This window comes from Triturus cristatus, chromosome 4_1 (genome assembly GCF_964204655.1).
Source record: "Triturus cristatus chromosome 4_1, aTriCri1.1, whole genome shotgun sequence".
Classification (NCBI taxonomy): domain Eukaryota; kingdom Metazoa; phylum Chordata; class Amphibia; order Caudata; family Salamandridae; genus Triturus; species Triturus cristatus.
Window position 1 is genome coordinate 92162365 of NC_140585.1, and position 13892 is coordinate 92176256.

Below are 13892 nucleotides of genomic sequence, written 5' to 3' on the forward strand. Positions count from 1 at the left end.
GATTATTTAGACATAGCAAGAAATAACAATTACATCAGCAAGGTACGAAAGAAAATATTTACTCACTGTCAAGGGTAAATGAAGCACACGGCGACACACACTCCTTCCACGACCTCTGCTTGCAGAAGTTGTCAATGCCACTCTGCGCCGAGAAAGCTGTCTGAACAGCATGCGATCTCAATGGCAGCAGAAGGAAGCGTGAAATAGAATGCGGTCATGTTCCTGTTGCCATCGCTGCCTTTCGATGCTTCTATGAAGGAAAACATCAGTGCCAGGTGGGCTGTGTGGATTTAAACAGTCAATGATTCATAGATACACTAGAGGAAGAAGATGATAAGAAGATCATAATATATTCAATAACCTTGCAGTTGATGGAGTGAAAGAAGTGCTAAAGAAAATCGCAGTCTGATGTGAAATCATACCAAAAGGTAAAAGAGACATTAGAGGCCAAGTTCAATCCTATAACGAATGACGATTGTGAGAGGTATATCTTCAACCATGCAGAAGGTTGGTGAAAAAATGGATTTGTTTGTTGAAAGACTCAATACGCTCATTGAACATTGCACGTTCTGTGACTTCACTGACAAAAAAGTCCTGCATCTCAGACTCATTAATGGCTACCTTTCAGACATGCATAGAAGGCATACGCTAAGAGAAACACACAGTCTTGTGGTAATTCTGATGGCTGTGAGAGCAGAACAAGCAGACCGACAAGCTGATGACATGAAAGCAGGAACCGCACACTATGACTTGGCATTGACTGTGAAAAGCAAGTACAAGCATAAACAAGACACACACAGGACGATGCCTTCAAAGAAAGCAAAACAATGCTTCTGATGTGGATTTACATTGTCCCATGAAGTTAAATGTCCCACCGTGGGACAGGTTTGCAAAGGTTGTGGAAGATAGTAGCAATTTATGACTGCTGGGCCATAGAAAATTAGAATGCTTCATGACGGTAGGAGAAAAAAGGGGTGAGAATGTTCAAGAACCCCTCGCTCCATGCCCATAACACAGAAAAGCAATATCAACTACGACAAATAGAAACCAGGCAAAATCAATTGTAATCAAGCTCATCGTACAAAGGTTCTTCAGCTTCACTATCAAGCAACAATGAAGACAATGAATGTGCACTGTAGGGACCACTTTGTTCCCTCTCTGCCACGGTTTTCATGGTGGTGGAACCACCATGAAAGCTATGGCGCAGAGAAAACTTCTAATATGCTTGGCGAGACCTTAGCGGTCCCGTCAAGCATATTACTGCCTCTACACCACTGTACCATGGCCAGGAAATGGCAGTTTCCTGGCAGCTGTGGCAGGGTAATGGAGGTCGGATTGCCCTAATAGTAATGGGGTGGTCTGGAGCCTATGGGATACCTGTTTGAGGTTTCAATGACTTCGTGCAGTGTTACTATATATCCAGACTCGTTTAATGGCATATCAACTGAGGGTAGACCCCATGAGTGGTCATGCGCTGAAAATTTTTCCTAAACCATCTTGAAATGCTTTACCCAAATATTTGGTGCAATCATGGTTGAAATCTCGCCCACTGGTTGCATTATAAAGAAATGGCTGTTGATCACCTTCCAAAATGCACTTAAGTCTTTAATTTTACTAGCTTTTATAAGGGATTAGATGTCTTCACACCTAATCATACGTTTACTATTGGTGAGAGACACCCTGTAATCTCTGCGGCACGTCCTGATCATGGGACCATTTTAACTGACTTCAGCAAATTGGCTTTTGCTTGACTAGTGCACCTCAAAACAAACCATCAACATGGTTTCTGCCGGTGAATAGCTATGTGACAGGTTGGCATCCAGGCTATGCAGTCTGGTCTTTGGGGCCAGGTGACTTGTGACGAGATCAGCAATTGCAAGTCTGATATTTTTTCTGCAGCGTCACAGAAAGGATTTGGTAATACGCATGGACGCTGAACATACAGGAACACGTACGAGGTTTTTTGTTTACGGGCATTATGATGCCCCGGGAATTCCCAGTTCATCCGGCTCAATATGCTGGTGAAACTACACTGACTGTCGTGGAAAAAAGGAATTCGATTATACTGTTTCTTAAGCCCTGACGAAGTTCCAACTGTTGGAACGAAATGTGTTGGCCGAGCTGTTTGTGCTAATGAAAAAGAAAATAGAATAAGTACAGATAAAGGTTTTGAGACTACAAGAGTGTTTGGACTTCATTACCTGGCGCACCCCCATTTGCTTCATCAGTTAAGGATCTGGAACCCAGAGGCACCACACAACAGCTGGTGCTGGAGAGTCAGTGCACAGGACTTGATAATAAGGAAACTAGCGTGAGGTGCAGATCTATAAGTCCGCCGTTGGGTTCTCTCATATAGGGTTGTGTAATAGGTGTAACTTAAAATCTCCTGTCAGGAGAAGATATGCATTAGGGTGTCTAAGCTTAATATCTGAAATTAGTTATGCAAATTCTTTAATCTTTTGGCATTTCCCTGATGTTGCTCCATGATATATGTACACATTTAGCAGAAATAGCTGCCCCATAAATGAGTTGTGCTTCTCATTGCTGATCTCAATGCAAAGAAAATCCTTATGTCTGGTGGAATAATCTCTTGCTGCAAAATCCCAATCAGTGGCTTGACAGATGGAGAGTCCCCTCTTTGTATGTCCTTTAGAATGAGATCTAGTGGCTGGAGAAAAGAACTCATAATATCCTTTAGAGGATTTGTTCAGCTTCAACAGGATTCTTGGATACATATAATGTCATGTTAAAGTTGAAAAGACATAGCATCTTTATCCATGCAAAGTTTATCTAAAACTGCCACATTCCAGGAAACAAGGTAACAAATTGCAATTTTTTGTTAAGGTTTTTGCTGGTTATTTAAAGCGAGTCAATTTAATTGAGGCCTATCAAAGGTTGTGGCAAGCCATCCCCATTCCTCCTGGTGCTTTGCTATGGTGGGAGTAGCAAGCCTGCACCTTCTCCAGGCTAAGTAATGACAAGAGATAGTTGAGGACTGAGCTTTGAAAAGCTCAGTTGATTGAAGGGGAGCTACTGCCTTTTTAAGAGATAATGGGTCCTGCAAATATTACATAAACCTTGCAGGACCTGGCTGAAATCAGAGTTGGACTCCTCCTTTAAAAAGGTAGCTGGAAAGAAACCTTTGGTGGATAGGTGATTGATATTCCCCAGACTTCAAGGATTCTCTGATTTGCACATATGGAGTTTGCTGCGTATTAAGATGTCCACACTACTATGGTTGCTTCCTCATGATAACATCTGTTGAGGGTGTAGACTATAAAGAGGCGATGTTACTAGCATTTAGATGACAAAGATCAGGGTGGGAAGCAAGAATTTCGGAGATGTTAGCATGATTCAATACATCTCTGCTGCCTTTAGATGTGTATTCTGGATACCAGATTACTATAAAGGCTGAAGCGTCTAGAATTGTATTGCTATTCAATAAGTCGACAACCCATTAGGCTGAAGCATCTGGTGTTCCAAGCATTTGCGCATGGATTTGTTCTTCAATCGACGGATACACTATCATGACTACAGATGCCATTTGATTCAGATGTTGTTAGGCAGCTGTCCTGAAGCTGATGGGAATCCTGGTCCATGGAGATTTACTTCTATTACTTTACCCAAAGGCAATCACATGGGTTCTTCCTGAGGATACATGCCCGTTATGACTTACTGGGAGTAGATGGTTTTGGCTCAGTCACAAGTTACATTTTGCGGAACAATAGAACAAGTGCTTGGACATTGTACTCTGGTGGTATCAGGGTGTTATTGAAACTTGTGTGTCCCCTATGAATAACCCTTTATTCACTGTAACGAAGCCTGACGGCTCGTACCGTTTAGTTTTGGATTACCGGCACCTAAACTCCCATTGCCGGACCTGCGCGGTACAAAATACACATAGCTCGGCTCTTGTCGACAGTCTCGTGCGTAAAAGGTTTAAAACGACACTTGACATTTCCAATGGCTTTTTTAGCCATAACCTGTCCACACTGAGTAGCCAGTGGACAGCGTTTACATCGGGCGGCAAACAAAAACAGTTTACGAGATTAGCCATGGGCTACAAAAATAGCCCTGGCGTCTTTTCCGCTCGCGTGGTTTCTCTCTTAGAAAGAATAGACCCCGATGCATACTCCTATGTTGACGATATCTACCTCACGGATGATGAGCTGTTGCCGCATCTGTCTCGAGTCGACAATATTGTAGTGAGTTTTGCTGACTATGGCTACAAATTCAATTTTGCGAAGTCTCACATCGCGGAATATACGGTGTTGTTTTTGGGCTACGAGCTCAATAATGAAGGAAAGGGGTTAGCTCCCCACTTTCTGGAGAAGTGCGCATGCTTGAGTGCACCAACGACACTAAAGAAATTACAATCTTTGCTGGGCTTTCTGAATTTCGGCCGTACGTACATTCCTGATTATGCCCAGCGTATCAAGCCGCTTTACGCCTTGGTACAACCCACATTTTCGAAGTCTAGCTGGCAGCTGGAACATTCTAAAATTTTACAGTCTTTACAGGCTGACCTTCTTGCTTCACAATATTTGCTAACACGTGATAACCGCACTAACCTGGTAATAAGAATAGTGCCAGGCGCCGTGGGTTTCACGTATTTGACGTTTAATGAGGGCGATACAGTCCCCATTGCGTACAAATCCCACTTGTACACCTCTGCTGAATTACGTTTTTCCGCGGTCGAAAAAGTTCTGACTGCTGTACAGATGGCGATCCTTAAAGAACGCGCACTGTCACATGGGAAACAGATTCTGGTTGTAACACCCTATCCTGCCTTAGAAGCCGTGACAAAGGCAAGTGTACCAAATTCTAAAGCTTTGCATCCTCGGTGGATACAATGGGCCACAACACTGACGTCGCCAGACGTCACCTACATCTTTGATGCCTCATTACAGACTCAAGAGTTCTTGCAGTATGAATTCGTTCATCCGGCACCTCTGTCTTTGCGCCCGCTCGAAGAATACCATTGTGTCATATACACGGACGGGTCTGCGCAGCCCGCGATTGGATCAAAGCACGCTTACTCAGCGGCTTGCGCAATTGTCGTAGGTACATTCGTAAATGGTGAATTCCAATCTGATGCTTTGCATACGCAGTCATTGGGTGATTGTACCGCGCAATTGGCGGAGCTTCGGGCTCTAGTGCTTGCACTGGAGTTTGCTGATCCCCGAGTCACTACTCTTATAGTGAGTGATTCCTTCTACTGTGTCCAGTCCTACAATGACAATTTACATTTCTGGTCTCAGAATGATTATCGAGACACGAAAGGTAGCACAATTAAGCATAAAACGCTTTGGGTTCGAGTGGCAGACTTTAAAGAACGTCTCCCTCTCGTGAATGTTATTCACACTCTTGGTCACCAGCGACTTGGTGTCCATGCTGTCGGCAACAGCTTGGCTGACGAGGCAGCAAAAACAGCAGTGGCTACATACTTAGTGGCAGCAGTTACAAGATCCAAAAGTAAGATTGATGATGACATCTTGGCAGCTATTGCTGCTACAGAGAAGGGAAGTGATTACCCGAAGGGTTTTCCTTCTCGTTACGTTTATCATTTAAGTCCTGATAACGTCCCATTAGTGAGGATTAACGACGTTGGTGACAGAATTATTCCCAACGCGGACTGCAGACCAGCACTGATCCTAGCTGCGCACGAGGGGTTGGCGTCTGCCCACGCCGGTGTGTCAGCTACAATATCTCTGCTACAACAACGTTACTGGTGGTTTGGTTTATATAAACAAGCGCGCGCTTATGTTCTTGATTGTGACGTTTGCCAACAGATTAAACCTTCTACTGTTGCGCGCCCACCTCAAACACAGTTGTACATATCTAATAAACCATTTGGTTGTGTTTATTTGGATCACTGCGGTCCTTTTTCTTCTGATACTGCGTACAAGTACATCTTGGTTGCAGTGGATTCGTGCACACGTTTTCTATGGGTATGGCCACAAAGGAGTGCTGACTCGCGGACTGTCATCAGGGATTTGCGTGTCTTTGTGGGAACTTTTGCGTGTGGTACCTTCCATTCTGATCAGGGCCCTGCGTTCGCCTCTAAGGCTTACAAGGAAGCTATGAGAAATTTGGGGGTCCTAGTCAAATTTTCGTCCCCCTACCGACCTGAGGGTAATAGTGTGGTGGAGCGAATGAACCGTGACTTAAAGCAATCATTGACAGCACGTGTTTTAGGCACAGGCCGGAACTGACTAGCCCATTTGTATAACGTCCAACGTGCACTTAATAATCTCCCTAGAAGGTCTCTGGGTGGGCGGACCCCGTACATGATGCTCTTCGGAATCAGAATGTTTGTCCCAGACCTTGATGGTCTAGACATGGCGGCGTCGACCGCACCCTTTGACGTAGATGATCACTGTGCTGTTTTGCAGACTCTACAAGAAGCCAGAGACACTCTATCGAAGGAACACTTGCCCTCCACATCTGAAGCTGAGGTTCAGATTCCGGTAGTCGGCTGGCTACCCCGAGTTGGAGACCTGGTCCGTGAGAAGGTGGAGAACAAGAAGGAGTTCGGCCCCTCTTATCGTGCACCAGTTCCAGTGCTTGGAGTGCAGGGTACAAGAACAGTCATTTTACCTCCACTTCCTGGTCGCAAAGAAAACAGGTACATCTCTATTGACAATGTCAAACTTCAGCGAGTGGCCGATACTTCTTAGTATGACTCCAGTAGTCTCATGCCAGACGATGCAAAGAAATTCAATGTTGACTCTTGCTTCTAACACCTTGCCTGATGTTGCCATCGAGATGCAATCAGTTACTGATCCCTTGTTGATACCATCGGCTGGTGGTTTGCCCGAAGAGACTGAGTATGCTTATCCTACACGTGGTCCCTCGCCTGTTTTACAATCTACAGCACTTGGCCAGTCCCGTTTCTCCTTTGACACTAACTCATTGCCCTCAATCCCCCCATCGAACATTGCTGTTTTTTTCAGCTGGTTTAAGAGACATTTTTTGATTGCACCTTGGACATACATCTGGTTGATGCTTTTTACTATTTTTTTGTTCATGTCAATTGGATTTGTGATAGTTTTCTTCCGTTTGGTGGATGGCCACTATCTCAGAGAGAGATCGACAATTAGACTTATAAATGGAACTTTGGCCCCCCACTCCTCGTCCCACATCATGAAAAGGGACCAGACTTTTGTGAATATTACTGCCTGGCCCGTCTTGGATGGAATCGCGTGGGATGCTGTTAAATTCCAAATTCATGGGCCTACAGAGGTCATTAATGTACCTAATGTATTTCGTGTTTCTATGGGTGATGTGGTTAGACAGAACATACGTTCTGATGATTGGGATGTACACGCCATTGAATCACTGTTTTCTGATTTGAAATATTATGCCGCTTTTGATGCTGAAGATTTATATGAAAATGCGGCTAATTATGCGGAACAGTATTGTTTTCAACATTATGGCAATCACTTCCTGCATAAAGCTAATACATTTAGAAATTTTGTAAATTTTACCCAATGGGAACACTGTCCTACTCCCTCTTTCGGAAGTTCACAAACCCTAGTTAATAAGTATTCTTATTTTACCGAGTTCAGTGTTTCCAACCCGGCAGCATTTTATTTTAAGGTGCTGCCTGAGTCTGCCGCAAAGGTTCGACTGACACACACAAAGTTACTTTATTCCAAGTCCTTTATGGACGAGTTGTCAATCAAAGGTTATGATCTATGGAAGGCTACTATTGATCTTAAGTCGGTTTGGGGTTCCAAACCGTGGCAGGTTCAGGGTACAGAGGCTTTACATCGTGCCTGTCTTATACCAAATCATATTCTATTTTTAAATTCATCCATCTTCCAAACCACCTGTTTTGGATTGGCTACTTCTAAACAATTAAAGTCACCTTCTGTGCCGGATCTGGGCGCTTACCCCAATTGGGATAACCACACAGATCTGTCCCTTACTGCTTTGCAATCATTAGTTTCAAATACATCTTTCAATATTTCGAAATTTAACAGTGAGGGTTGGTTAGTTTGGCAAAGCAGTTCAGACACCTGTCAACGTCGTTTTCTGGGACTGAAACCGGGGTATACTCAGGAACGCGTAGACCCTCGGTTTGAGTCGTCACATACTGTAACTACATACTCTGTGGGTAAGTTATGTCAATCTTGGCTGCGACATTCCACCTTGGCATCTGTCAAAGTTCATTTATCACAATTACATGACAAAATAGATTTGAATGATTTTGTTAAAGGTCCTGTGGGTGGCAGAACCAAAAGGTGGGCGTATGCTATTTACAACGAAATCTGGAAGTTGTCGCAGATTGAGGCGGCTTCCAGATTGAGAGCTATTGACCAAGCAAACATGGAGAAGGTTTTAGCCGTTATAGATAATAGCATTAGCACTCTCTCTTCTAGAATTTATACGTTAGATAATATTGTTTCTTCTGTTGTTGATATTGTGCATGATGATATGTCTGTGTTATATCATGGTCAAAACCAGTTGCGTTCTGTTATGCAGTTTGCATGGACGTTGCAGACGTTAAAGGCAGGGAGGGTCCCTTGGGACTATCTGAACACTACATCGTTATTCCTTCCCTTTAACCTTACTGACAAGCAGCGATTTATGTCCATGAAAGATGCTACATATTCATTGTTACATATTGAAAAATTAGAACCGTTGCCTTTCTCTGTGGCGGAGATCAATTCAGCCACGTGGCTAGTCCACGGATTGATAACTCTGCCGTTCGCACTTTTTAAGTTTACGTCTTGTATGAAACATTATGCTCTGGGTAGATATGAACAGCTGGGCACCGCTTTCATACATGAGGTTTGGTCCCTCCCCTTTACGTATAGATGTACTAGGGACGGAACTGAGGTTTATTTGAAGGGCGAGGAATGTACCACGACACCAGATCATTCCTTGGTATGTAGGCACATTCAATTACACGGCGCATGCAATGTACAAGCCCCGAATTTGGCCTGCGTCCTACGAGGTATCCCAGTGCCTGTGATTACGCCTTCTTTCACGCTGCTTGCAAACGGTAGTTATTTAATTTTGAATAATGAAGCTTGCTGCGGGATGTTAGTGGGAATCCCGTACATAGTAACTGTCTCGCAGAAAGTTGTCTGCTGCAATAATGTTCTCTTTCCACCCCCGCATGGGCGGCTGGATGTTTCCATCTGGCCTTCGATTCCAACCTTGAAAGCAGAGTTCAACAAGTTGAGCAGAATAAGAGCTCTATTGTCCCAAAAAGAGGTGCCATTGACTTCATCTCGTGAAACATTTGTCCTTCACGTTGCTAATACGCGCACTGAGGTACAGGCGCTTCTGAATACTGACCTCCCCCTACATTTCGGCACTTTGATCCAGACTATTTTCAATGCCTCGTCCACGACCGGACTGGCTCATTTTTTTAAACTTGTAGGCTCAGGCCTCGTGACCTCTTTCCAAACTATTTTTGGTGTGATTCCGGCATTTTTTCATTCGATTTTCTCGAGCGTCTTTGGTGGTGTTCCGCTGCTTCTGGCGCTGGTGGCAGGTGTGCTGCTTTTACTTTTCGTGCTATGGAATGGCTGCTCTTTCTGTGCCACACGAGCACCTGTCCCGTCTGCATCTTCTTCGTGATAGGATGCTTGACTTTTATGGTGCTTTGCCATTGGCGACTTTGAGCCTGGCATATGGATTATCCTTCAGGTATTCCTACTTCACCTGCGTACAACCTGTATTTCACTGCCTGGATTGTCCCTTTGAATGGCCTCTGGATTTGTGCTTAACCAATACGGTGTCTCCGGTGCCGGATTTCGATCGACTGATGAGGCCCCTAGTGTCTCACGAGTTGGCCTGTTCTGGTGTCCGGATTATGGCCTGTGGTGCGGCGCATGGTATCCTGGGTAATTGGGACATCTCAGCGGCTGCCTACGACTTCTTGGCTATGAGCTATTTGGAGGAACATTCCGGTTGCCCTCTGATTGTGCTAGAGGCTCCGAAGGTTGAAGAACACGTATGTTCCTTTTCTTTAATAAATTGGATGGCTGAGACTTTTAGTGGCCCTGCAAACGATTTTTTGTTGGAAGCAGTTGCCACGTATGCTGCCTATACATTCATGGATTAACTGAACTATCGTCCTTTGCACCTGTGCTATTGGACAGCACCCTCGCGCAACATTTATTCTTTTCTTTCTCTTTTTTCTCTTCCTGATGGTCGTTTTGAGTTTTTTTTTTTACTTGCATTTTTTTTTTTTTTTTTAAAACACCCATGTTTATTTTTTTGTAGTTTCGGACTTTAGCACATTCTGAAACTGTGAATTGGTTACGCCTTGTTCTGCTCTGTCGAAACTGAACTCTGCGTTCTCTATTTTCTTGCCTATTAAATAGTGCTTCGATCAAGGGGGCGTGTAGTGAGTTCTCCCTGAATACGTACATACATTGTTAAGTTAGCATAACCACGTTAAATGTTAGAAAGCCATCTTTCTGCTTTTGCACACGACACTGCGTTTACATGTTATTTCTTAAACAAACTGCTGACTCGAGACTTGCTTCACACGAGAGCAATCTGTTGTTACCATCCCAAGCTCTGCGCAGCGACCTTGGTCTGTACATGGTGTGACAAACAGTCTGGATTATTACACAATGCATGTTTTCCACTCTAGGTTGATCGACCCACTATTTAGCCATAACACACGCGCAGCTGCAAATACCTGAAAGTTGGTGCTTTTAATATCACAGACATCATGTTTATTATTCAGACCGAAGACGAGCCTTCCTGCGAGAAGACTCCTGATGCTCCTGTGATGTGATTTCACTAAGCTGATCTCTGAGGTATGGGGTCCCCTATTCAAGCCTAAGAGACCTTCTATTAGCATAATAATAATATTAGCTTCTTAGTAAAGAGAAGGTGGTAGTATCCACTGTCATTGTAATATGATCACCCCTTTTATATTCTATGGTATTGTAACTATGTTGATGGTTTTGATATTAATCATTTGTCTGCTTGTATTAGCCAAAGTACTGCATCTTAGGACACGTGGTCTATAAAAATAAACTCTTTTTATTTACACCGTGTCTCTGTTGATTATTGTTGTGGACTGATGTGAGAATAATATACGAACAGGTATTTCCGATTCCCACCATTCCTGAGAGTATACTGAGTCGCTTGTTCTGGGTTGTCTTTTCATTGGGACCGCCGAGCTAAATCTCGGATAACGAATGGGACACTTATGCTAGCCGGATACTGGGTTCTGGGTTCTGAGGTGAGTTTCTGGTACACCACAATTCACTGAGGTCCCGGGGTTCTACGCATAGTTCTGTGTATAAGCAGAATCCCTGCAACAGAAGGTCGTGAATTTGCACTTCACAGTTTGCTCCTTTGAAGTGAAGTGAAGTGGATAAACAAATGTTTTTTGCACGATCGGTGTTGCGTGGGGGCGCTGCAGAAGGCGCAGTCACTTGTAAGTTTGTATCAAGATGTTGCACTGCATTGACCTTTTTCACCTCCTGTACTAGGTCTCCCAATATGGACGGCGAAGAAATGAACCTGTTAATAAGTATGGCACATACAAACTCTTACATATAAGATGCTGGGTATGCAGCTGGTTTATTGGCATTTTCCAATAGTTTACTGATGGTGGATTTTAAACACTCAAAACGAGAATCAATGGACAATGTACATTTGGTTTAAGCCTCCAATTAGGAAATTTGCATATCAAACTTATTTGACTGGAATTCCACAGCTTTAGATGTGGTATTTAAAGTATTAATTAGTTATTGCACAGTATTAATATCCAATAGAGGGTCTGCAACGCAATTGCAAGCAATAGGCGAAACAGTTGGAAAATCTAAAGTGAGCGTTTGTTACTGCGTACCGGGTCACCTTCACTTATTTGGTAGGGGGGGAAATAGATGGATTACTCCTCCCCATTTTGTTGCTTCTTCCAGTTTAACATAAATGGGTGGAAGAGTACAAGTGTGTCAATGATCGGTTTGCCGTTGACGGCTCATGTTGCTGCATTTAGGAGTCTTTATCTGGTACAATGTGTTTTGTACTAATAATTTCGGCCTCAGATAAATCCAATTTAGATAATGTTAGTGCTCGAGGAGATGAAAAATAATTTTGCTTAATTCTGTTGTAAGTGTGACCTTTATGGTTAGATCTGTTTGCAAATTTGAATGAGGATTTAGGTTTATAATAGTTACATTTGTAGTAGTTTGCTTGGCCGGTGTGTTAATCAACTGATCTATTATATCTGCAGAGTGTCCCGTGGTTTGTGGCGCTGAGAAAGGAGTGAGAGTGGCCGGTAGAGCTGGCAACACTCCACCAGCTTCCTCCACAGTCACAGCTGTCCTACCATCTTTCATGAAAGAAAATTTTGATGGCATTTTGGGCAGTCTAGGCCAAAGTTCAAACATATTTGGAAGTGGCGAGATAAGAGCAGCAGCATCGATGGATACACAATTTTGCTTTTTGGGGAATTCTAAGGTAAGGAATCCATAACTAATAGTCTCTTTCAGATAATAAATTACATAGCAATTCTTTGTTGAAATGGCCCAGGCGCCCCTTGGGTTGACTGGGGTTGACTGAGAGTGATTGAGAGCTTGAAAGAGGCCTTGAGAGGTTCAATTCAATCAGTTCAACCTGCCGAAAAAGGAGTTTGAACTTCCTATTAGTAGTTATAGCTGCTTAACTTACAAATGTCCAAACCTAAAGCACATTGCAGACCTGGTGAAGGACCAGTATGGCCTAGTGGCCTGATTGCTGCTTACTGCAGACTACTTGGTGGATCAAAGCCAATGAGTCAGAGCACTGAGAGCTGTCCCCTTTTGAGTAAGTCCCCAGTAGGTCCCCAATAACTCACCGCTTGGACCGCCTCTCAACTCCGCTTGTCAGCTTTTGGATCGGCTCTTGGATCCACTCCTCTCATGAGACCTCCTGAGACCTTTTAAATTCTTCAAACTTGATAAACAGTCAGAGTGGAGTCAGATGTCTGCTCAAATATGCACCAGCTAAGCAGCAGCAGATGAGCAGGAGAAGCCAGCATGCTTTGCTACAGGAGAGCTGGGAAGATGGTGAATTCTCTGCAAACAGAGTATGGGAGCTCACGGAGTGATGCAAATCGTCCCAGGAACGTAGCCCGCCCATTTCCGCACAACTCTGGCTCCACCGTGGGATACGGCTCTAATGCCGTAGCTGCGCTCAGGCCCTGTGGCTCCTGATTCTGCTTTGCTCCTCCCACCTTGCCCTTGGTCAGCCTCAGCACGACTGCACTCCTGTCCTCCGTCAACTTGGGAGCCTGTGTGTGGAGACCAAAATGGCAAGGAGCTATAAGGAGTGGTGGCCTTCAATGGTTTTGGCCCAAAGGGCCTGGGTGGCTGGGGTGGCTTAAATCAATGGTGAGACTAGAGCACCTGTGGTTGTCTACCATCCGACTGTCTAAAGCTTCGCACTACTTTGTTAGCATTCGTGTCTGATGTCGACACCTCGTTACCTCCAGTTATGAGTTTTTTGGTGTTGTTAAAATTTGCTTATTTGATGAACAGGCTTTGACTTTAGCGGGCTTTGGCGGCCGTAAACACTTCGGAACTTCAGTGGACTGCAAACTCCTCTTCTCTGGCCGTCCCGATCTCCGATCCGGGTTTTCTGCGTTCCAGCGGCTTGGTGGCTTGGAGGGGAGGCAGCAGCATTAGTGGTGAACTCGGGCACGAGCACGTCGCAAGCTCGCCCATGTCTTACGGGAACACAGATTAGAATTAATAGCACCCCCTTAGGCCTACCACAAGATCCAGATATAGCAGGCGTGAAATAAACCGTTATACGTATTTACAAAATCTACATGAGACTGTCATAAACAGCCAATGTTTTGGTTTTTGTGTCTTTCAGTGCCATCATCAGGACGTTTATGAAGTCCTCATTAGTTATTCCTCAAA

At 44.1% G+C, this 13892-nt stretch overlaps 1 protein-coding gene across 5 annotated transcripts in view; it reads left to right on the forward strand.

The window, feature by feature from the left end:
• The window catches only part of LOC146839631 (uncharacterized), a 606426-nt gene that overhangs the window by 423089 nt on the left and 169445 nt on the right, over positions 1-13892 (forward strand). For 4 of the 5 annotated variants that reach the window (XM_085651721.1, XM_085651724.1, XM_085651722.1 and 1 more), the window contains one exon: positions 12221-12447. The exons of the other annotated variant lie outside the window; for it this stretch is intronic. In XM_085651721.1, coding sequence (XP_085507847.1) covers positions 12221-12447 — 227 coding nt within the window. The remainder of the gene's footprint in view (positions 1-12220; positions 12448-13892) is intronic. 5 annotated transcript variants of the gene reach the window in all.